General features: G+C 46.5%; 2 protein-coding genes across 2 annotated transcripts; both read right to left on the bottom strand.

Moving 5' to 3' along the window:
• Positions 1 to 805: 805 nt before the first annotated feature.
• On the bottom strand, positions 806 to 4,966 carry ndufa2 (NADH:ubiquinone oxidoreductase subunit A2). Its single transcript, XM_008401827.2, has 3 exons — positions 4,675 to 4,966; positions 1,053 to 1,159; positions 806 to 977 (listed from the first exon to the last, which is right to left on the bottom strand). The coding sequence occupies exons 1-3, from the start codon at positions 4,776 to 4,778 to the stop codon at positions 886 to 888; spliced, it is 303 nt and encodes a 100-aa protein (XP_008400049.1). The 5' UTR covers positions 4,779 to 4,966; the 3' UTR covers positions 806 to 885.
• A 2,509-nt stretch (positions 4,967 to 7,475) lies between these two features.
• Positions 7,476 to 22,000, bottom strand: LOC103459894 (A disintegrin and metalloproteinase with thrombospondin motifs 2-like). Its single transcript, XM_008401826.2, has 25 exons — positions 21,583 to 22,000; positions 19,570 to 20,009; positions 18,826 to 18,985; positions 17,756 to 17,853; positions 17,080 to 17,163; positions 16,790 to 16,873; positions 16,246 to 16,399; positions 15,968 to 16,073; positions 15,738 to 15,881; positions 15,530 to 15,662; positions 14,715 to 14,828; positions 14,402 to 14,547; positions 14,242 to 14,331; positions 14,064 to 14,146; positions 12,461 to 12,594; positions 12,055 to 12,178; positions 10,941 to 11,021; positions 10,704 to 10,867; positions 10,458 to 10,617; positions 10,255 to 10,387; positions 9,958 to 10,168; positions 9,648 to 9,777; positions 9,502 to 9,576; positions 8,929 to 9,211; positions 7,476 to 8,329 (listed from the first exon to the last, which is right to left on the bottom strand). The coding sequence occupies exons 1-25, from the start codon at positions 21,647 to 21,649 to the stop codon at positions 7,687 to 7,689; spliced, it is 4,041 nt and encodes a 1,346-aa protein (XP_008400048.1). The 5' UTR covers positions 21,650 to 22,000; the 3' UTR covers positions 7,476 to 7,686.
• Positions 22,001 to 22,366: the final 366 nt, after the last annotated feature.

The raw sequence follows: 22,366 nt of genomic DNA, 5'->3' as shown, positions 1-22,366 counted from the left end.
AATGAAAGAAATTAAAAGGCTAAAATTTGACACTGATTATGTAAAAATTAAATTATTTTAAATTTCAGTTTAGGGCTTTCTTCTCGTCAGGCTGGGCAGGGTAGCACCGCCCCCTGCAGGCTGGAGAAGTCAATGCAGCTTCTTCTTCTGAAGGTTCTCCAGGACCAGCTGGAGGTTCTGCTGCTGCTTCAGTTCTCTCAATTATCTAATAAACGACCTCTGACGTTCAGCTACAATAACCATAACATAAAGCAACTAAACAAAGAAAGTACATGTTTTTTTGGCTCTTTTTATGTACATAATCTTTATGTATTAAATGTTTTATTGTGCTGAAAGCAAAGCAGAACCATATTCAGATCTTTTGTTTGTGTGGACAATGTGCCAAACAAACAAAAAATTTCCTAATTTTCCTGCTTAAAAACTGAGATGCAGGTTTAAATTGATCTATCTTGTTCTACCTTATGAATTTCTGGATGAGTTTTAGTATAAAATCTATAAAGTGTGGAGTGAAGCTGTCGGTCTCATTCACACAGATGGAGTTCAGCTGTGAATCAGACATTAAAATCTGACTTTTAGAAAAAACAAGACATGTTTTCTTATTTGGGTGATTTAGGAATAAACTTAGGATCTGAAAGAATTTTATTTCTGTAAAACAAACAATCTTGGAAAGTAGATGCTGTAAAATTTTATGCTTCTTATGTTTAAAATGTTTTATGAAATCATAAAGAGTGAATCTGAGATGCTCTGGTATTGACCCGTTCAACATGAACCATCCGGACCACTCCTCCCAGTAAACACGCAGCTGTGGAGTCAAGAGTCTTTATTCATATCAACACATTTACAGAGAAAATAGAGAAAGTAGAGCTGGCTCTGAGGGGGCGGGGCTTAATGTTTGGACTGGGCCAGAGTCTTAAGTGTGGCGGCCACCTGCTCAGCTGACATGTTGTCCACCAAGACGCTCCTCTCCTTCCCAAAATCTGAGCACAAACACATCAGGTCAGGTTGAGCTTAATGCAGCAGAGTGAGACCTCCGCAGACCCTCGCCTACTCACCATATCGGGCCCAGAGCCGGGCTTGGACTCCAGAACACTCTCGGATCAGGATGGGAAGGTCTGGGTTGGCCTTCTTCAGGCCCACGTAGTTCTGCTCCACAAAGTCCCTGAAACACCAAACACAACCATCAAGGGGCGCCGTGGCAACCAGGGGGGTCCGTAGCCAGGTGATAACCAGGTAATAACCAGGTAATGCAAGGTAAGGTAATTTTATTTAGCACATTTTCAGCAACAAGGCAGTTTAAAGTGCTTTACATGAATTAGAAGGAAATGCAAACAAAACAAACCAAAGGAAAGAGCAGAAGAAGAAAACTAAATGTTCCTGTTCTGAATTCTAAGTTTGTTCTAATTCCTTTTCTGGGTTGCAAGATAATTATAAATACTCCCTAATTTATCATTTATAAGGTAGAAGGAGTTTCTCTGGAAAAACTAATAGGAGTTTCTCTGCATAATAATCTAAAAAGTATAATACTGGTATAAATAAAGAGTACTGCACAATTTCTATAAGCAATAAACTAGACAAATAAACAGACGGGGCAAGAACCAACACATCAGGGAATGATAGTACAAGCAGCAACATAGAAGACATGGCCAGCAAAGGCAGTGACATCACAGAAATGTATCTGTAAGATGAGATGTGTGTGCAGTTTGACCATGAATTTTGTGCAGCCGCTCTCCTATGCAAAAACATTTATGATAAGGTGGTATTATCTCAGACCAAGTCCTTGACTCCATATGACTCCATGGTTGTCATTCAGAAGGGGGGAGGAGATAGGAAAGAGCGGCTTGTTTAGATAAACACCAGGAGATTTAAGATAGTCAGCCAGCCAAGGCCACAGGGAGCCAGATTCAGAATAAACTATTGTCGTTAGATCGGGCAGACTTAAAATTTCCATCCGCCCTAAAGTCTAAACCGGTACATGTCTTATTTCCAATCATCCAAATTAGCGTGGTCGTTCCCATCGGGCCGAAACTAGCAACTTCTCCAAGATGGATTCCATGCCGCTAGTGAGTTTGCCAAAGTTTGCCTGCGAAAGAATCACATCCAATTTGCGTCTCTGTCCCACAGCATGTCAGTCTAAGTTTTTACTAGTTCGGATCAGTCCATCACAAATTTATCAATATGCCAATATACGCCAACTCGAAACAGCAGAAATCCTGTTATCATGCATCCAAATAAATCCAGGATGAATCTATTAGGGTATGTCCCTGTAGGACAGGGGTGTCCCACGTCGGTCCTCGAGGGCCGGCATCCTACATGTTTTAGTTCTCTCCCTGGTTTAGCACACCTGCATCAAATGATGGCTCATTAGAAGGCCTAAGGAGAACATTGACATGCTGAGATTGTTGCAACCACTAGGGAGAGAACTAAAACATGCAGGATGCCGGCCCTCGAGGACCGACTTTGGACACCCCTGCTGTAGGACAAGTGGGCTCTCCTCTGCTGAGTATTCTAGATAAAGACCAGTTGATAACTACATAATAACTAGATAACCAAGTAACCAGGTATTAATAAGATAACATCCAGGTAATAACTACATGATAACTGCTTAACATAATAAAAAATTCACATGGTAATAACCATGTGAATTTCCCTCATGAGTTATTATCATTCATTCATTCTTAGGTAATAACAAGACAATATCTACATAACCAGGTGAGATAATGATTTGATCTAGGTAATTATCACCAACAGGTGCTGGTCAAAAATTTTGATTATCATGAAAAATGTAAATCAGTAATTCCTTTCAAAAAGTGAAAGTTGTATTTTATATTCATTTGTTACACAGACTGACGTATTTCAAATGTTTTTTTCTTTTAATGTTGATGATTAAAACTCACAACTAATGAAAACTCCAAATTCAGTATCTCGGAAAATTTTAATATTACTTAAGACCAATATAAAAAAAGCATTTTTAGAAATGTTGGCCCACTGAAAATATGAACATGAAAAGCATGAGCATGTTCAGCACTCATGTTGGGGCTCCTTTTACCCAGATTACTGCAGCAATAGAATTGATCAGTCTGTGGCACTGCTCAGGTGTAATGACCGTCCAGGTTGTCCTGATGGTGACCTTCAGCTCTTCTAAATTGTTGGGTCTGGAGTAACACATCTTCCTCTTCACAATACGCCAGAGATTTTCTATGGAGTTAAGGTCAGGAGACTTTGCTGGCCAATTAAGAACAGGGACACAATGGTGCTTAAACCAGGTACTAGGAGCTTCGGCTGTGTGCAAGTGCCAAGTCATGTTGGAAAATTAAATCTGCATAAAGTTGGTGAGCATCAGGAAGTTCTCAAAAGCTTTCTGGTAGATGGCTGCATTGACATTAGACCTCAGAAAACACAGTGGACCAACACCAGCAGATGACATGCCACCCAAACCATTACTGAGTGTGTAAACTTTGACTGGACCTCAAGCAATATGGATTCTGCCTCTCCTCTCTTCCTCCAGACTCTGGGATCATAATTTCCAAAGGAAATGCAAAATTTACTTTAATCAGAGAACATAAACTTGGATCATTCAGCAGAAGTCCAGTCCTGTTTGTCTTCAGCCTAGGTGAGACATTTCTGATGCCATCTCTGGTTCAGGTTTGACACCAGGAATGCGACAGCCGCAACCCATGCCTCTCTGTGCCTGGTGGTTCTTGAAGCACCGACTCCAGCTTTCAGTCCACTCTTTGTGATCTTAAATGGGTTTTGTTCCACAATCCTTTCTAGGGTGCTGTTATTCTGATTGTCCATTTTTTTCTACCACATCGCTTCATTCCCTATGAATGTGTTTGAACTCAGTGCGCAGCCAGCCTCTTTAGCAAAGACCTTTGTCTCTCGCCCTCTTGTGCAAGGTGTCAAAGGTCATCTTTTAGACAACTGTCAGGTCAGATCTGCAGGTGTTTAGAGTTAATTAGCTGATTAGAGTGTCTTCAGTATTTAACCTTTCCGCAATATTCAAATTTTCTGAGATACTGAATTTGGAGTTTCCATTAGTTGTGAGTAACGAAATATACAAATTTTACTTTTTGAACAAAATTACTGATTTAAATAAATTTTTTCATGATATTCAAATTTTTTGACCAGCACGTCGAGACAATAACCAGGTAGACAGATGGTCAGCGATTGGTTTGTTGGAGTCCTAGGAAACCAATTACACCCAAACACATCACAAGAACAGAGACACTTAGTCCACCTGGTCCAGGTGAGCAGAGGACTGCAACCCGTCACAGGGTGCGACTCTGGAGCTGCAGTAGTTCTGAACTGGACCCGGTTCTCTTCAGCTCAGTGACCCAATCAGCAGAACCATTGACCCACTAACAGTTGGTCACTCTTCTGGGATTGACAGACCGGACAGAACCTCAATAAACTGGACCTCAGCAGAATCTGCTGTTCAGAGGACCCGGAAGGTTCTTGTTCCGTTCATCCCGTCTCTGGGCCGCAGGATGCGGTAGAGTAGGTGGAGACCAACCCGGGTCAACACTGCGATTAATAATCAGAACGAGGGAGAAGGTACCGCCTGTGAGCCTCGGTGAGCATCAGTTAGCATGAGCTAGCCCCGGTTAGTAGTAGTTAACCTTGGTATGAACCGGAGAACCTCCCCGGCCCCGGCCGCCCTGGCTCCCCGCTCACCTGGCCCCCTGGCTGGCTGCTGAGCTCTGGCAGAGGTGGAGGCGAATCTCTCTGAGGTTTTTAGCCAAATTGGAGCCTAGGCTTCTCGCTGCGGCGGCCGCCATCTTGGCTTCTTCTCGTCTGTCAAGGACGAGCTGTGAGTTGTTTCAGCCCCGGGTGAATCCTGACAGGCTACACATATGTGCGTGTTTCTCCCTGGGTTTGTCCTGACAGGATCAGGCTGCGCAAATAAACGCACAACGTTTCACAGGAAGTCAAATTGCAGCATCAACTTACAATCTGCAAAACTCTGTACAGCTATACCTGACATTAAACTGAAAATGTTTAAACCATTAAAGATAGCAAACTGAAAAGTTGATCACAGATAAACTACTGGCCGCCAGAGGGCGCTCACCTTGCTAGTTCTTTGTTACAAACAGTAAAGAGAAGTGTACAGCTGTTAAAATTCAGGATTTGCTATGATTAATGGGGAAAAAATTGATGTCAATTACTGTTTTATGATAATTAGAGCATTCTGATTCTGTCTCTTTATCGTTTGAAAGTTTTACATCTAACAGAAACCTATTCAGGTTATTATCCAGAAAAGTCATTTAGCATAAATACCAGAATCAGAGCTGAGAGAACATATGGCTGATATCAAATCAGTAAAAAATACTGAAAGTAACAAAAATAAGATCTGAAATATGTGCTGAAGATAATCGTGGTTTTATTTCTTCATCCAGAGAAAAACGGATCTGATCCATCTGAACAACAAACCATCAAATCTGGATCAGAACCGCGCTGACAGACCGGGCTCTCTAATCGGTCAAAGCCTTCATGGACCACGTAACCGCCTAAGCTAATCAGTTAAACGTGTTGTTTAAAAGTCGCCCACTAGGGGGCGGGACCGGAAAACCAAATCAGAACCGCCTTATTATGCAGGGCCAGGCTAATTCCTGGGCATGGTTCTGGTCTGGAAACAGAACCAGAACTAGAACATGCAGATCCTGGAGGAGCAGGATCTACTCAGGGACCAGGGAAAAATGCAGATCCTGCTCCTCCAGGATCTGCATGTTCCCTGATCCCTGGTCCTCCTGCCCTGCTTGCTTTAGCCCTTCCCTGCTTCCTGTCTCAGTTGGTGGCTGATTCATCGACTGGCATCAGGTGGTTCTGGAAGCAGGGACCGGTTCTGGATCAGCGCTTTCCAGAACCTGCATGTTTGGCTGCCGGAGAACCCGCCCAGGAAACACTGACTATGGCAACACCAGGGCCTGAGATGGGACAAGAATCTGGTGATTTGGGTTCAAGTCAGCACCTGCTCCAAGGTCAGAGGCCAGAGATCAGAGTCAAGGGTGTAGATCCCATCTCATTATTGGAGGGGACCGTAAACAGGGTAATTTTTCAAGAGCAATTTGGGGGGGGGGGTCGGCAAAGTTACAGTAAAATGTGGTTCAAATTTTTTGTTCAAGCTGCACCATCAAAAATGACTAGTAAGTAGCAATGAATAACAAGTGTTTTTCTCAGTAACCAGCCTGCTGAGCCCCATAGAAGTAAACCTAAGATTCAAATGATGTTTAGATATGAGTTTGGTTCAGCATCACAGATCTAATCTCTGCTACACCTTTACAAAAACTTAAGGCTCTGACTAAAAACAAGTTTTAATAAGTAACTCCACTTAATAAAATTCCTCATAAATATTGATTTATTGCAGTGGTTCTCAATACAAGTCATGTGTTAATGAAATTATAACTTAAGTTACTTTAAACTTTTTTTTGGGGGCGGGGGGGGCGGTTATGTTATAACCCAGTGTTTTTCAACCACTGTGCCGCGGCACACTAGTGTACCGTGAGTGATCGTCAGGTGTGCCGTGGGAATTATCCAATTTCACCTACCGTATTTTCCGGACTGTAAGCTGCTACTTTTTTCCTACACTTTGAACATGCGGCTTTTCTGTGGATTTTTCTTCATCCACCAGGGGGCTCTTTAGCAGGAAGTGAATCATTGGAAGTCAAAATTGGAAATCAAAGAAGAATGCGCTAATTTTCATTTACAAGCACATGCTAGCAGCACGCAGGACGGAGAAATGTTTTCAAACTCATATGATGCAGCTTCTAAATTGAGGAGTATTGATCTGGCAGTACAGGAGGGAAATAGAGCCGCTGCACGTAAACACGGCGTGAACAAAACCGGATTTGGAGACGGAGAACTGTGTCCTTAATATATCCAGCAGTTATTATGATGCAGCCCTCTGCTGGGTCTTTTTGGAAAACCGAGAGCGGCAGAGATACCAGCTGCCTGTAGCCCGGTGCAGCTGATATATGTAAGTTTCCAGGAGGGGGTGGTTAAAAAAATTTGAAGGTATAGTTTATAGTATGGTGCGCTCATAGTCCGGAAAATACGGTAATTGGTCTTAAAATATTTTTTGAAAACGAATTATCTGCAAATAATGCCATCTTTGAGTGTCTTTGCTGTAGTAGTGACTAGCAGCGTAATCATGTAATTTTCTTATCACTAGGTGGCAGTAGGTAAAGAGCATTTTACATAAAAACAAGCGAATTAGTGATGCATGAATGTTCTGTCTGGCTGCTAGGAAGGATTGAAGGAGAAAAACTCTTCTCTAGAAACAAAATGGCTGCCAGACTGAGACAGGACTCCAACCGCCGTCCACACCAAGTTCTGATACAGAGCCGCTAGTTCTGGCCGGTTTTGGTGGGCTCAGCAGCCCGTAAAGGGTTCTAGTTGGCCCATAAACCTTGGCGGACTTCGGGACACTCAGACGGACTGATGCAATCCAGATGTTGATGAGTCATGATGACATCAGCAGCTGAAAGAGACTTTGCTTTATTAAGACAGGATAAGTTGGTACAGACAGCATGAGTATAGAACCCAACAGAACCGGAGTGTTCTGTGCCCCTGTTCTGGTTGTTCACGCCTGATAGAGTAACTTTGGTTTAAGCTCAGAGAAACAAAGATGGAGGAGTTTCTGTCAGTTTCTGTTTCTCATTGACTGATATTAAGCCCAATAGAACCGGGTCAGTCCCTCCGCCTCGCTCTGGTCCGGTTCTGCCGGGCCAGGAGGTTCCGCCTCGCCCTGGTCCGGTCTTCCAGCCTCAGAAGGTTCTGCAGCTGCTTCTCCTTCAGAAGCTGCTGGATGCGCTGGTTCTGAGTACGTTCATGGAAAGGCAGCACGCGGGGAACGAAGAGGTTCTGCTGGTCTTTGGTGGTACCATCTGCTCCAACCACCCGGTACTGGACCTCATCCACCGAGTTCTTCTCCCTGGAGGCCGACACCGGCGCCCCTGTTGCTGGGGCAGTGTGTTCGGAGGTTCTGATTGGTGGCGCTGTCTGGTTCTGATCAACCGTAACCACGGAGACCGGGGCAGTTTTCCTGCTCAGCAGATGCACGGGAGTGGTTTCTATTGGCCGCGCTGTTGTAGTCCCAGCTGTGGATGTAACCGTGGTGACCATGGTAACCGCAGTAATTGCGGCAGCTGTGGTGGCTGGAGCAACAGGCGTGTCAACGTACGTTTGAAACTCGTAGTCGTAGTCCACATAGAGAAAGTCGGTGCTGCTCCTGCTTGTAGGGGTGGGTGTGCTGGTGACATCACTGGTGACATCACCAACTGATGAGGTAGACGAAGTCACCGACATCATCCTTTCAGTCAGCTCCCAGTAACTAAAAGACAAAGGCACAAATTTCACATCAAAATAGGAATGAGCTCTGAAACATTGGCTTCTCTACTCCATGTTGGTGCAAGACGTTTGTTAGCAGTAGTTTGGTATTAGCCGTTTGCTATTAGCCATTTTGTATAGCCGTTTGGTATTAGGCGTTTGGTATTTAGCTGTTTGATATAGACCACTTGCAATGAGCCGTTTGGTATTAGCTATTTGGTATTAGCTATTTGGTATTAGCCTTTTGCTATTCGCTGTTTGCTATTAGCTAAAGGGCTAATACCAAACAGTTGTAGTAGTTGCTCTTTGGTATGGATTGTTTGGTACGATCTTCTGAGTTTGGTCCAATAAATCCTTTGAACGTCTCAAGAAGAGAAATGTGAAGAAAACAAAATAAATATAAGTTTGCAGCTAAAAGCTCTATGCAGGTATTTCATGCAATTATAAAGCAGACAGCTGATTCATAACAATCAGAACATTCTGACTCGCTTTGATTAATTTTGAACCAGTTTGATCTGGTTAGACCTGGTCTGACCCGGTTTCAGTGGGTTTTACATCAGTGTGTATTTTATGTCTTGAAACTCTTTTGACTACTTTACTGACCTGCTGTTGTTTGCTGGGGAGTCAGTGGGACTCTGGCTGCTAGAGTTGGTGAAGTTGCTGGAATTGATGAAGTTGCTGGAGTTGGTGAAGTTGCTGGAGTTGGTGAAGTTACTGGAGTTGGTGAAGTTGCTGGAGTTGGTGAAGTTACTGAACCCATCAGAGTTGCTAGTGTTCCTCTCACTGCAGAACTTGCAGCACATCTGCCTGTATCCAGGGATCGAACAGTACCGACTAAGCGTCTCCATCCGACAGAAGACAGATCGGTCTCCACGGCAACGCTGCCCTGTAGACACAGATGGATCAGGAAAGTTATGGGAGATCTAAGCAGTCCAAGAAGTTCTACAGAACCCTCAAAGATTGGGCAATGCTAGTGCCAGCCTGACCCGGTGGGACAGACACCAACAATAATTAGTTCTGGTCAGAGAGTTGACCCTTCCACTACAGAGGCAACGCTCCAAAGGTCCACTTGGACGTGGCTGGTTCTGACTGGTTTAGTTGTTAGCATAAAGGGGACAAATGAGGAGACGTCGGTCTACCGGGTCAGAACATGGAGACGGATCAGCGGGTTCTTACTGGGAGATGTCTGTGGAGCCGGGAAGCTGGGGTTGGACCTGGACAGCCAGAGGATGATGGCGTTCTTTGGATCTCCTGGGAAGGAAACACACCATCAAAAGTTGATTGGCTGCAGCAGAGAGACCTGCTGATTGGTCAATGCCTACCGTTGCAGGGCGGGGCCTGACAAGGGCGCGCTGCTATTGGCTGAAGATCACTGCAGTTTCCAGGTGAGCCTTCAGGATTCAAACAAGCAACCTGACGTTCCTGAGTCCCGTTTCCACAGGAGACCGAACACTGCGAACATATTCGTGAAGGTGAGGGGAAGCATGTTAAAGTCCTTAACATCATTCAAATTAAAACCAGAACAAAGGAAGAAACTGGAAGTCTGAAGGAATTTGGTCTTGAGAACAGAAAGAAAGCTGTAGAAATTTGAGGAGAACTGGGTTAGACAAGGTCCTGTAGCCATGTCCTCACCACAGTCCAGGGCCCAGTCCTCCAACCAGCGGGGCAGAGGAACCGGTTGCAGGTCTGCTTGGCCTCTGGCCGGTCATCGCCACAGAGCTTGCTGTTTACTGAGCGGCGCTGCTTCCCACTGCTGGACTCCTGCTGGCAACTTACCCAGCGGCGCTGCCACCCTGTCTGCCCACAGGAGGCGCTGCAGGCCTCCCAGTCCCCAGTCACCCACCTGGTGGAAGAGCCAAATGTTAGCTTGATGTTGCTGACCAGACGGATTGGTCATGTTGGGTTTCTGTGGTTATCTGCATGAGTTACTGTGGAGATCTGCAGGTCTCGGCATTGCACTTGCGGCTGATGGGTCTGGGCTTGTTGACATCGGAGCAGTAGACCCTCTCCACCATTTTCCCGTCAGCCTTCCTTCTGCAGCCAAACCGTGTGTACTGCGTCCCTGCAAGAGATGCTGACCTTTAGTCCCAGGAGGGTCATTACGGACTGGACACCTGCTGGCCAGGACATACCTCCACCACAGGGCTGGGAACAGTGGGACCACTTCTTGAGGGCCCACTCATAGACCACAGCTTCCTCCTGCACCAGGTTAGACTCCAGAGAGGACCGGATGTGGTCCTGAATGATGTAGCTGTAAGACACCGTCACCTTGGAATCCAGGTGAGAACGGACCTGCGCAGCAGAGGAAGGAGGAGGTTGGCTCTTCTAGGCCTTTCAGAACTATTGGCAGTATTGCGCCGGTCCTTCTTTGGACTGACCATGAGTATGACGCTGTACTTCAGCGGCCCGTTACTGTGCAGCGCCTCCTGCTCACCGGTCTTGTTGTACTGCCACACCACTCCCTTCTCTATCACCACCCGGCTCTCAGGAATCTCATGTTCATCGTTGAGGAAGAGATGATCCGTCTCCTGGTTCTTCACAGCTGCAGCGTAAAACTCTAGATCAAATTTGTTCCTGAGTCATCGGCTGACCCATAGTGTCTTTGGTCCACCTACCCAGGGTGTGAGGGCTCCCCTTAAACTCCTGGATCACCAGACGCCTGGCTCCTTTGGGAATTTCCAGCATCTTCAGGTAACCTACAGCAAGAAAAAAAAAAAAAAGAAAAAGAACAAAACAAAACATACCATGCATTCAGGACTGAATCCTTCTTCCAGTACATGGTGTACCTAGCGCCCTCTAGTGTTAAACTCTGCTCTGTGTGGCACCAGGGAGGGCAGATCTGAGATCAGCGTCTCAAGCTACAGTATCATTCTGATACTGATGAACCTGTTATAACATTACGACCACAGACTCCATCAGAGCTCTGAAAGTTTGCTTTGGTTCTGGAGTCCAAGGAGTCAGAACCTGATCATACGAGGAACCTAAAGCCTCGGACTGGTTGGTCCACAACCAGAAGTTTGAAGAATTGTAAAACTTTTTTCTACATTCAAAATTCCTTCAGGATTTGGAAATCCCAAAGTCCTAAACAGTTGAGGTAAAACTAGACAGAAAAACCAAAACCAGATTGAAAAAATGTTTTTAACTCTCCAGAGTGAAGAAAGAAAGACAGGAAAGAAAGTTTTCAGTTTCATGTGAGGAGGTGGTAATAAGAAACTGCTGAATATCATCAGCATAGCTGAGACAGGAGATATCATTGGTTAGCTGCTTCTAGCTCCTGCTAGCTGCCATTAGCTGTGGTTATCTGTGGCTAACAGCACTATACAGACTTGTGATGCACATTAGCTGAGTACATTAGCACAAATATAACAACCGCTCCCAGTTACTGGTGGCTCTGAGTCTTATCAGAGGCACCAAGGACCCTTGTCCAGTTAGTGACCTCCGCTTCCTGTTATTACTGCCTTGCGTAGCAGCAACACCTGAGCCATGTCAGCCTGGTTGATTTACTCCAAACCAACAGATGGAAATTCACATTTCATGTTTGTTTCTTTGTTATTGTTTTTTTGTGACATTTCTAACATTAGTTTATAATTCTCATGACAATTGGATGGAACAGCCTGGACAAACAGAACATCAGACTCATCAGACTTAAGACCCTGACCCCTGTCCCCAGGGTTTCTCTGATGGAGAAGCTGTGGGTGGTCATAATGTTGTGCCTGATCAGTGAGTCACCTAGCTTCCTGGTGCTGCGGGTGAAGTTCCCCTTAACGATCTTACAGGTGGAGTCGTCTCCGCCACAGACTCCACACTGATCCTCCCGCCGGTCCGAGGCGATCTGGCCGTCGCATCCCACATGCTGCGGGTGGGGGGGCACATGCAACAATGCTGAACAACGCAACGCTGCTGAGTGACGAGACCTCAGAAAATAGAAATTAATTCTACAATAAAATGATCAAATTGGTCAATAACAGGGAAAACAACAACTGCCTGAAAGAAAATGAAATCTTAATTATTCAGGATCATTTTGGGTCAAGAGTTTTTATTTCCCTCTTTATTCCTCAGTAAATTAGAAGCAAGAGTCAGGAGAAAAACAGCTCAGGATGTGAGTCAAGCCTGGAAACTGAAGCACAATAAAGACCTCACACTCTCCTCGGACGCAGACGCTGTAGGCGTCGTCGTAGGAACACAGCGTCCCATCATGCACCATTCTGTTCATGGACACCACGGCGCCCGTCTCCTTGGACTGACAGTACAGACGGCAGCGCTCGTCCTCTGCACACACACACACACACACACACGCACAGGCTTAGAGAGATTTAAGGTGGAATATCTGAAGATGATCATAAAAATCCTGCAGACACTAAATTATTCTCAGATGATGAAGAGTTAAAGGGAGGAGAGGCTCAGAGTTTCCTTCCAACAACAGATTCCTGTCTGATGACTTTAACATGTGAGAGCACACACACACGCACGTACACATCCATGTACTTCTATACAAACTGAGGACTTTGCATTGACTTCCATTCATTTTACTAACTGCATTTGTGCCTTACCTGGACACTAAACCATTACCAGTTTAGTCATAACTAACCCTATCCAGAACTTAATCCACTGCTTACATTTAAAGCTATATAAACTAGTAGAGCTGCAAAAAAAGTGAGGACCACAAAAATGTCCTCACTTTCCCCACTGACCTCTATTTGTGGGTGAAAGTGGTGAAAGTGGTCTTCTATATGTGTTATGCCCAATAATGTACACACACATGCACATGTATTTATTGCCACATTAGGGTAATTCAGACTTTGCTTTGGTCCGAATTTTAATTCATTAATTAGATTAATGGATTTAATAGAATTTAATGTTTTAAAAATGTTAACGGAATTAACAGTTTTTTTGTGGGGGTTTTTCTATACAGAAGTCCTGAGCCAGAACCTTTATATTTGCACATTTCTGGTATTAACAACAGCAATGGATGCAATTTTTTTTATTGTTTGCAATAAAGAAAGATAGAAAGAAAGAATAAAAAACTATAAATATCTTTGTTGAGCTACTATGTCTTATTTATTCAATAATTTAGCAGCGGTTTAACACTTGAATTGGAAATGTTACTTATTTAATTGATGTATGATTTTAGATTTACATGTGAGCAGTTAATTACAGACCCTGAAATTAACTTCATTAACCTTTTAATCCAGTCTTTGTACTCCGTCATCTGTCCTCAGAAGACACGTGAAAATGCCAGAACAAGTCCTGAAGAGTTAGCCTAAACAAGTACAAACACACTCATACACACAGGTCTGTCTTTGGTATTTGTGAGGACCGTGAATTACAGAGTGCATTCCAGGGACATTAGACTGAAGTTGAACCCAGATCTGGTCCGTCCCACAGCATTACACAACGTCCCCACAATGAGAAGAGATTCCATTGAAATATGAACCCAAAGGTCTTAAAACACATCTGTTTGTATCAGCAGCAGCCAGGAACAGCTTAGTTCCTGTTTACTGGCATCATGTCAGCATAGCAGAGTGTCTGTTACTGACAACATGTTAGCATAGCGGGGTGTCTGTTACTGACATGACATTAGCATAGCTGTTTTCTTTTATGACATCTTGGTAGCATAGCAATTTCTTTTACTGGCATCAAGCTAGTATAGCGGTGTGTCTGTTTTGAGCATCATGTTAGCATAGACGTGTCTGCTACTAGTATCATGCTAAGTTGTGTGTCTGARTGTGTGTATTTACGGTCAGGATGCTCATATGGACGCCAATGATGCTTCATTCCTTCATGCTCCAGGAATGGATTCCAGGCTTTACACTGATCCTCCCTGAAACACAACACTTCAGATGTTCTGATCCGTTCAGCCTGCGGACAGAACCAGGTTCTGATCCAGTCAGCCAGAGGACAGAACGAGGTCCTGACCTGAAGTCGGTGAGGGGGGGGCAGTCTTCCTGGCTGCACAGCTGGAACTCATAGCTGTTCCCGTAGCAGGTGCGCCCTCCGTTGGCTGGACTGAGAACAGCGACAGGTAAGTGTGTCTGATTGGCGCAGCCAGTGATTGGCATCACTGCTGGTCACTCACGGGGGGTTATCACACTGTCTGGTCCGGAACCGGACCCCGCCCCCGCAGGTCCGGGAGCAGCTGCCGAATGGACTCCAGCGCCCCCAGTTTCCATGTTGTTTCAGGAGGTTTGGGGTCAACTTCATGCAGAAGCCTTTGAAGCAGTGCTGCAACACAGACAGCTGCCTTGGTGACTCATCTGGTTGTGTGGATAAAGACTGGAAACATGTCCTGCAGTGGTACCAATTGGTACTGGGGAGGTACCGGATGGTTCCTCTGCTGCTAGCAGAACTTGGCCGTTAAATATACACTGATGATTAATTTGTGAACTCACCTTGCCTGGTCCACACTTGGTCCCATCCAGCGGCGGACCTTTCTTGGTCTTACAGAAAAACGGGTTGTTGTAGTCGCTGCACCACAGCTGCTTGCAGGGGTCAGGAGTTGTGTACTGAAGACACAGATCACTCAGAGATCAGAATCTGTGGCTTAACATGACCTTGTTGATCAGAAATTAATCAGAAATCTCTCCAAATGTGAAATGAAAACAACCCTGAGCTCCATGAAGGAAAAACCTAGAACTGACAGGAAAACACCAGCAGGACTTTAATGAGCTCCCTGACGTTTCCAGTCCAGCTGCTGGCCGGGTCCAGATGTTGGCAGGGTCCATGTGCTGGCCGGGTCCAGATGCAGAACTGAACTGATAACAGGAAGCATTCCTGGCAGATCGGGTCCAGCAGCTCTGAGCCCAGTGAGTTGGATATTTCTACTGATGACTTTGGTTCTGGTGGTTTTCTCCTCTGAACCGGATCAGGACTGGAAACATTTCAGCCAGGATGTCTGCCAGCTCTTTGCCTCAGACTGGTCAGACAGGTCAGACAGAGAACCAGTCTGACCTCAAACTGGTATGACAGTGAACCAGTCTGGGAATGAACGGCTGAAGGGCGATACCACAAGATCGTATTAGGCTCATTTTCTGTTCGGGTTAATAACTGGATCATTCTGCTCAGAAGTTTTAGAAGGAACCGACTCAGAGGCAGCTGCAACGGGTCGCTGCTYAGGTTCGGTGAGAACCTTAGATCTGGCTGAACTCTGGGTCTGGTTGGACTCTGGATCAGTAAGAACCTTGGATCCGGTTAGACTCTGACTTACAGCGGTACACATGCTGAATCCCGGGCCGAAGTCAAAGCGGCACTGCTGGTCCATGGTGTACTGGAAGCCCGGTAGCTGCGGCTGGGCGGGCCACTCGTGGCTGAAGGGGTCATCACGGAGACAGTCGTAGGTGCTGTAGGCAGAGGGAGTGGCTGTGAGTGGAAACCCTCCTGGCACTGAAAGCACTGCTGCTGCTGCTGCTACTCACTGCAGGTAGCGGTGCAGCTCCCTCCAGCTGCAGCTGGACCAGTGGTAGCGGTAGAAGGTGGCCTGGACCCGGGGAGACATGATGCTGCCCAGAGGGACGTCGTCCATGCAGTTGTTCATCTCCCCATCATGCTCCATGCCCAGCCTGCACACACGCACACACCTTACCTTAGATATTTATCACTAAACAGGTAGAATTATCCTTAGTATCACCATTCTTGTGTGACTCACACGTGGCCCGTCTCATGCGCAGCAACAAAAGCCGAGGAAAATCCGTCTTCTAGAACCAGGACGCAGCTCCGGTGCAGCTGGCACATCCCGGTGACCGGAGCATAACCTGCAGCAACGCGCAGCACAGGAAGGGGAATATTATTATTGCTAGTAGTAGTAATAGTAGCAGTATTAGTAGAAGTAGTAGTAATAGTAGTGTTAGTAGTACTATAGGTAGCTTTGGTACTATATGTAGCTGAAATACAGCAGCAGTACCAGAGGTAGTAAAGTAGTGGTACCCTGCATGCCAGTGGGACCGAACTCCTGGCGGGTCAGGTAGATGGTGTGGTCGTGCTGCGCCTCCTGGGTCTGCTCCACCTGCTGCAGGTACGACCATCCGCAGACGTTCTCCAAGCTCTTCTGAGGATTCCCCACCGCAATCAGCTCCTGGGACTGAGGGACCAAACAATTCTAGCTTTTACTGGTTTTCTACTTTAAACAGGAGCTATTCTGCCTCCTGCTCAGGCCACATGCTAACATCCTGTTAGCATGTGGCCTGAGCAGCATGTGGCCTGAGCATGCTGGCTCAGGCCAGCCTGAGCATGCTAACATCCTGTTGGCCACATGCTAACATCCTGTTAGCATGTGGCCTGAGCAGAGTGACTTTCTGTTAGCAGAGTGACTTCCTGTTAGCATGTGGCCTGAGCAGAGTGACTTCCTGGTAGCAGAGTGACTTCCTGTTAGCATGTGGTCTGAGCAGAGTGACTTCCTGTTAGCTGTGGCTTGAGCAGAGTGACTTCCTGGTAGCAGAGTGACTTCCCAAAGGGACGTTGCAGCCCGTACCTTGGTTCCGGTCAGCATGATGATCCGGGCTACCACCACATTGATGTTGGCCCCCAGAGAGGGTTCCTGGTAGATCTCATTGACCTGGAGGAAATTAGCAGAATCTGCATGAGGAGCTTCTGAATGTAACCAAACGCAGGAAACCTCAGCAGATCTGAACAGAGCAGGAGAACATCAAACAGAAGGAACCAGAACCCAGAGCAGAACTTCTGGGTTCTTGTTCATTCATGTAGTGCCGCTCTGCAGCGCCAACATGGCTGGATGCAAAGCTCACGACTGCTTCCACCTACAATGTTCATCAAGGTGAGGAGATACTTCAGGATGTGTTCACGGCCGTGGAAGAGAAGCAGGGAGTAATCCACGGCCAGCAGCACCTGGAGGACGCAGAGGCAGGTGAGCACCAATCAGAGAGCAGGAAACTAAACACCTCACACAGAAAACCCCATAAACATCAAACACACAATTAATCAATATAGAAACACAGAAAAACACGAGAAAACGTCGAGTCATAAAAAAACAAGGTGAGATGGAGAAGAGATAACCTTTGACCTTTGAAGGTTAGCAGCAGTGAGCGGTTTTGGGTCTGACCAATCATTTCTCAGGCGGTTTGTTCTGATCAACGGAACCAGACTCGGCTCTGTTGTCCAGAAGAACCTGGACAGACCGTTCTTATGCATCACTGTGAAGACTGTGAAGACTCGCCAACAGAACGATGAGCCAGAACCAGACAGATGAGGGTCTATGAAATCGTCCAGTCTGGCTTCGCTAGCTGCGGTTTAAGTCTTTGCTGATTAAATTATCTGGTGTTTTTTTTCTCCTGGCGCTCACTGACTCATCCTAATCTCTGGTTGGCTGAGAAGCAGATGGACTCCTGGGATTTTATCTGCTCAACTGATCAAAGGCACTAATACTTTGTTCCGACATAAATCTGGAGTTCAGAGAGCAAAGGTCAGAAAGGTCACGTACCTCAATGTGAAACATTTCAGCCAAGGTGTCACGGCGCCGACGACCTGACCTGTTTGGACCCAGCATTGGGTTCGGATTCAGCAGTCCTAGCAGCGGCCCTGCAAGCACAATTCATGCAGTCTGAAGATCAGGAGGTCAGCTCAGCTGATTCAATGGATCCAAACAACTGATGGTGTTTCCAGGATGGACCAGAACTACAGAGACCTCCATGAACCTCATTAGAATCCGTCAGTCCTGTAACGAGTCCCAGCCCAGTCAACCGAACAGCGGTGGATCTCCGGCCAGGGTTCAGCTCATCACCACAGGCTTTAACTACCACATACACTGGAAATAAAAACCAGATGAAGCAAAGGAGCCAAAGGCTGACCTCTGACCTCACCAACTGAAACCAACAAACCCTGATGTCCATAAAGGGTTGCTATGGAAACCAGGCAGAGAAAATCTCTCTTTACCTCGTAAACAGTTTGAAGAACGGTTATGAGGCTGCACAAGTACTGACCAGTACAGACCACTGGGAACCACTACAGTCCACTTTGGCAGGAAACCCAGGGGGAAGGGAACCTCTTCCTCAGTGTTCTGTGCATTTTGTGTTGAAATGTGTTTCACAGCATTTTCTGTTCCATTGTTTTGCTTGCAGTGGGTCTCTGTGTGTCTCTGTAGGTCTCTGAGTGTCTCAGTGTGTTTCTGTGTGTACCAGAGTGTCTCAGTCTTTGAGCCCAAAGCCAAGTTTCCTGGACCTTTTCCACCATTTTATTTTCCTTATTTCAGCTGGAATGAAGGAAGTGGAGGAGTTGCGGCTCGGCTCGGTTTGTTAGCATGCTAACACGCAGCGCAGAATGCAACAATCTGAACTCAGGTCTGTATTCTGAAGTGGCGCTGGGTCAGTGTGATTGGTTCTGACTGAAAACTGATTAATCCATACTTCCATTGTTTCAGTTCTGATCCCTGATTGGCTAGTTGGGTTTAACGATGACATTGATAGCCCCTAGTAAGCCCAAACACCTCTGACCTCCTGATGGTTGCTGTTATCTGAACCAGACCTGGCAGAACAGAACCAGTGCTTGACTCACCTCGCAGGAAGTCCTCTGAGGTCTGATTAGCAGCTGATGGTTTCCTGATGATGGCCGAAGAGTGATAAACAATGTGCCTTTGCTCGCCTTTGCCCTCCTCCTCATCGTCTTTCAGCGGTTCAATGAAGAACTCTTCTCCTCCGGTCCGGATCATCCCTGCCTAGAGACACAAGAACCTGTTGTAACCCGGTTCTGGATCAGTTTACCTGTCAGGGCAGCAACCAGCATTAAACTAGAACCAACTGGATCGGCCCAGTTTACAACCAGCTTCATTCACAGAAAGGTTCTGGAGTCTGACTCGGGATCAATGCAGAGATAAAACATCATCATCATCATCATAAAGATCAAAATGATCAAAGCCAGTATGGCGGAATGCTGAGAGTCGTGTTCAAAACACATCTCCCTCCTTAGACCCAGAGATTCCGCAGCAGATCACAGAGAAACAGATCTTCAAGGACTTGAAACACTGACTCCTACCAGAACCTAAACACCAACCAGAATCAAAACCAGGACCAGAACCAGATGTCTAGGAGTCTCCAGATCGTCTCTACCACTCTCCTTTGCTAAACCAACCCTCTTCTCATCCTCCATCACCACCTGATCCTTGGCTCTAGTCTTCGTCCCTGGCAGCTTTTCTCAACCTCCAGTCCAATATGGCCGCTGTTCCCCCGAAACATTTCAGCCTCATCTTTCAGGCATTTGGTCCTGATCGTTTGGACCAGTTCAGCTCTGGAAACCACCTACCAGTCCGTCGCAGTTGCTGATGGCCACAGACGTGTCATCCAGGTCTGACACTGTTCCTGTGTAGAAGCAGTCATCCTCTCTGATTGGCTCAGAGTGCAGGTATCCTGACTCCTCCCACTCCAAGGTAGCAGTGGGAGCGATGAGGCGGGAGTTTGGATGCAGCCGCAGGTGGAGGTGCCGACCAAACACCGTCACGTTGTAGAAGAGCTCCGCCTCTTCCTTGGGACTCCTCCCCCTCCATGAATGGCTGAAGGATGATCTCCAAGTGGGCGGGGCCTGTTGTGCCTGGGAGTTGTTGGGCGTGTCCTTATTGGAAGGGGCGTGTCTCTTGCTTCGGTATGGATGGTGGGCAGAGACTGACTCTGACAGGAGCCGTCCCTCTGAGTCAGTTCTGATTGGACGAATGATGCTGAACTCTGACAGAACCTGATGGAGAGAACCTGGGAGACAGAAGATATTTAAGACCGGGTCATCATCAAATCAACGTCAGCGGTTCAGAACAATTATTGACTCGGTTAATGTGAAATGGACTCAACTGCATCTTCAGCAGAACCTTCATTAAAAACACAGAAGTCAGTCATCACTTACAGCCAGCGAGTTCATCATGTGTGACAGGTTACTGGAGCTAAAGTAGGAGGAGCTACTGTCTTCAACAACCAGGACCAACCGGTACCAACCAGTACCGTCCGGTACCAACCAGTACCAGGACTATGGTCAGACCCAAACAACAGACACTTTGGTCTTCATTACTGTGGACTGGACCGGGTTCATTTGTGTAGGACCGGACTGGTCTCTCTCTGTCCATGCTAGAGCCTCAACAGCAGAGCCGTCCAGAACCAGACCGTTGGTTCTGATGTTCTGGTGTCAGGGGATCTCTAGAGCAGGGGTGTCAAACTCCAGTCCTGAAGGGCCGCTGTCCTGCAGTTTTTAGATGTGCCACAGGTACAAAACACCTGAATCAAATGGCTTAATTACCTCCTCAGTTCTCCAGAGCCTTGCTAATGACCTAATTATTCTATTCAGGTGTGGTGCAGCAGAGGCACTTCTAAAACTTGCAGGACACCGGCCCTCGAGGACTGGAGTTTGACACCCCTGCTCTAGAGCTTTAGCTTGGAAGTTGCTGGCTCTGCTTCTTGGGTTCTTCCTGTCCGTTGGTACCACCTGGTCCGACTGGTGTCCATTGATGGCTCCAAGACGTTAGCTGAAGGAAGATGCTTCACTCTGAGGCATATATCCTGGACTTCCTGTCCTGTTTTGGAACCACACCAGAAATCATCTGACCCAGCTCCACCAATCAGAGCAGAGCATGCGCAGGCAAACTCATGGCTGCTTCAGGTGCAAAAACATCCTGGTTCTGATTCCAGTTCCGAGAAGCCAGATGGTTCTGATTAAACTCCATCCAGAACCAACCCGTCTGTCTAGAGACAAAATGCTGGTTCTCCTTTTTCCTCCGAGACAATTTTAATCTTTAATTTGGCTCCTTTTGAGCTTACTGTAAATTTAAATTTTCTCCCCGTTTGTCTCGGACCAGTCGAGTACAGAGGGGTCCAGTTGTTTCTCTTCCTGCTTTCTGTCTCCAGGTTGTTTTGATGTTCTGGTTTGGATCCGTTCTACTCTTCCCGGTGTTTTCCTGAGGGTTGGACCTTGGTTCTGTTGGAGAAATGATTCTGGTTCGGTTCTGGAGGAACACCAGGATCCCTCTGACTCCTGCAGGTCCCTGCTCTAAGCGTGCTCAGTAGACGTTTTCCCTCCCTGGAACCCCAGACGGATGGATGCATGTGTTCACAGTAGCTGATATGATTTACACACACACACACTCTCATACACACACACTCTCTCTCTCTCTCTCTCACACACACACACACGAGGATGTGATGAAACCTGAGCTGCTTTACATTCTCTGAGCGCCTGAACCATAAACTCTGAGCCCTATGGAGGGAGCATGCAGGGGTCAGAGGTCATGGTTGGAGGACCTGTCCACCACAGAAGAAAAAGAGAGGAACCTGAGCTCACCTGAGAAGCAGCAGCTGACGTGCAGCAGGAAGACGAGGACCAGCAGTSCAGAACCAAGCCGGTCCATGCTGGAGGGACAGACGGGACACGGACCAATCTAGACTGACTGAGCGCCGGAGCTCCGGCTTTTTCACTCTGTCATTATCTCCTCCCTCCGCCGCCACTGCATATGTGTGTGTGTGAAATAATTTGATGTTGTGACTCTGGACCAGCCAGAATTGCTGCAGTTGCTCGGTGTGAATGCTCCCCCTGCTGGACAGCAGCTACAGTCACACTGGAAAGTTCTGCTGTATTCAAATTGTGCTAAAAGAAGTTAGCCTATCAGAGAAGCTACACTAACCTAAAATAGCATCTGAATGCTAATATGTAGCAGCTAATGCTAATGTTAGCATCCACAGTCCACGAATAATTAAAGAAACTCTGGAAAAATGAACGGATAGAAAACCTCTTTGCTACAAAAACCTTAAAAACCATAAATCAACCAAAATTTTGCTTAATTTGTTGATACTTTATATATAGTTTTTGGTTGAAATGTGGTTAAGTAATAACAGTTGGACCGAACCAGAACCTGATGTTATCAGAACCAGGTCCAAAGCTGCTCTGATCCACCGACCTGAAACATCAACCTGAGAAAGTCATCTACTGGCTCCACCAGAGCAGCTCACGGCAGGAAAACCTTTTCATACCAACTTCCCAGCAGCATCCGGGCGTTGCCATAGAGACGACGGAGGGCCGTCTCCAAGGTAACGCTCCAATAGTTCAGACTGGAGCTTCCCTCCATGAT

This window comes from Poecilia reticulata, unplaced genomic scaffold (assembly GCF_000633615.1).
Source record: "Poecilia reticulata strain Guanapo unplaced genomic scaffold, Guppy_female_1.0+MT scaffold_131, whole genome shotgun sequence".
Lineage (NCBI taxonomy): Eukaryota > Metazoa > Chordata > Actinopteri > Cyprinodontiformes > Poeciliidae > Poecilia > Poecilia reticulata.
The sequence above is the reverse complement of the archived record's forward strand: the minus strand, read 5'-3'. Positions and strand labels throughout refer to the sequence as shown.

Coding starts and splice junctions, on each gene's coding strand:
- ndufa2 (XM_008401827.2), bottom strand. CDS start 4,778: ATGGCGGCCGCCGCAGCGAGAAGCCTAGGCTCCAATTTGGCTAAAAAC. Junction 1,160..4,674: donor GCAGCCAGCCAGGGGGCCAG/GTGAGCGGGGAG, acceptor TTGGTGTTTCAG/GGACTTTGTGGAGCAGAACT. Junction 978..1,052: donor CCGGCTCTGGGCCCGATATG/GTGAGTAGGCGA, acceptor GTTTGTGCTCAG/ATTTTGGGAAGGAGAGGAGC.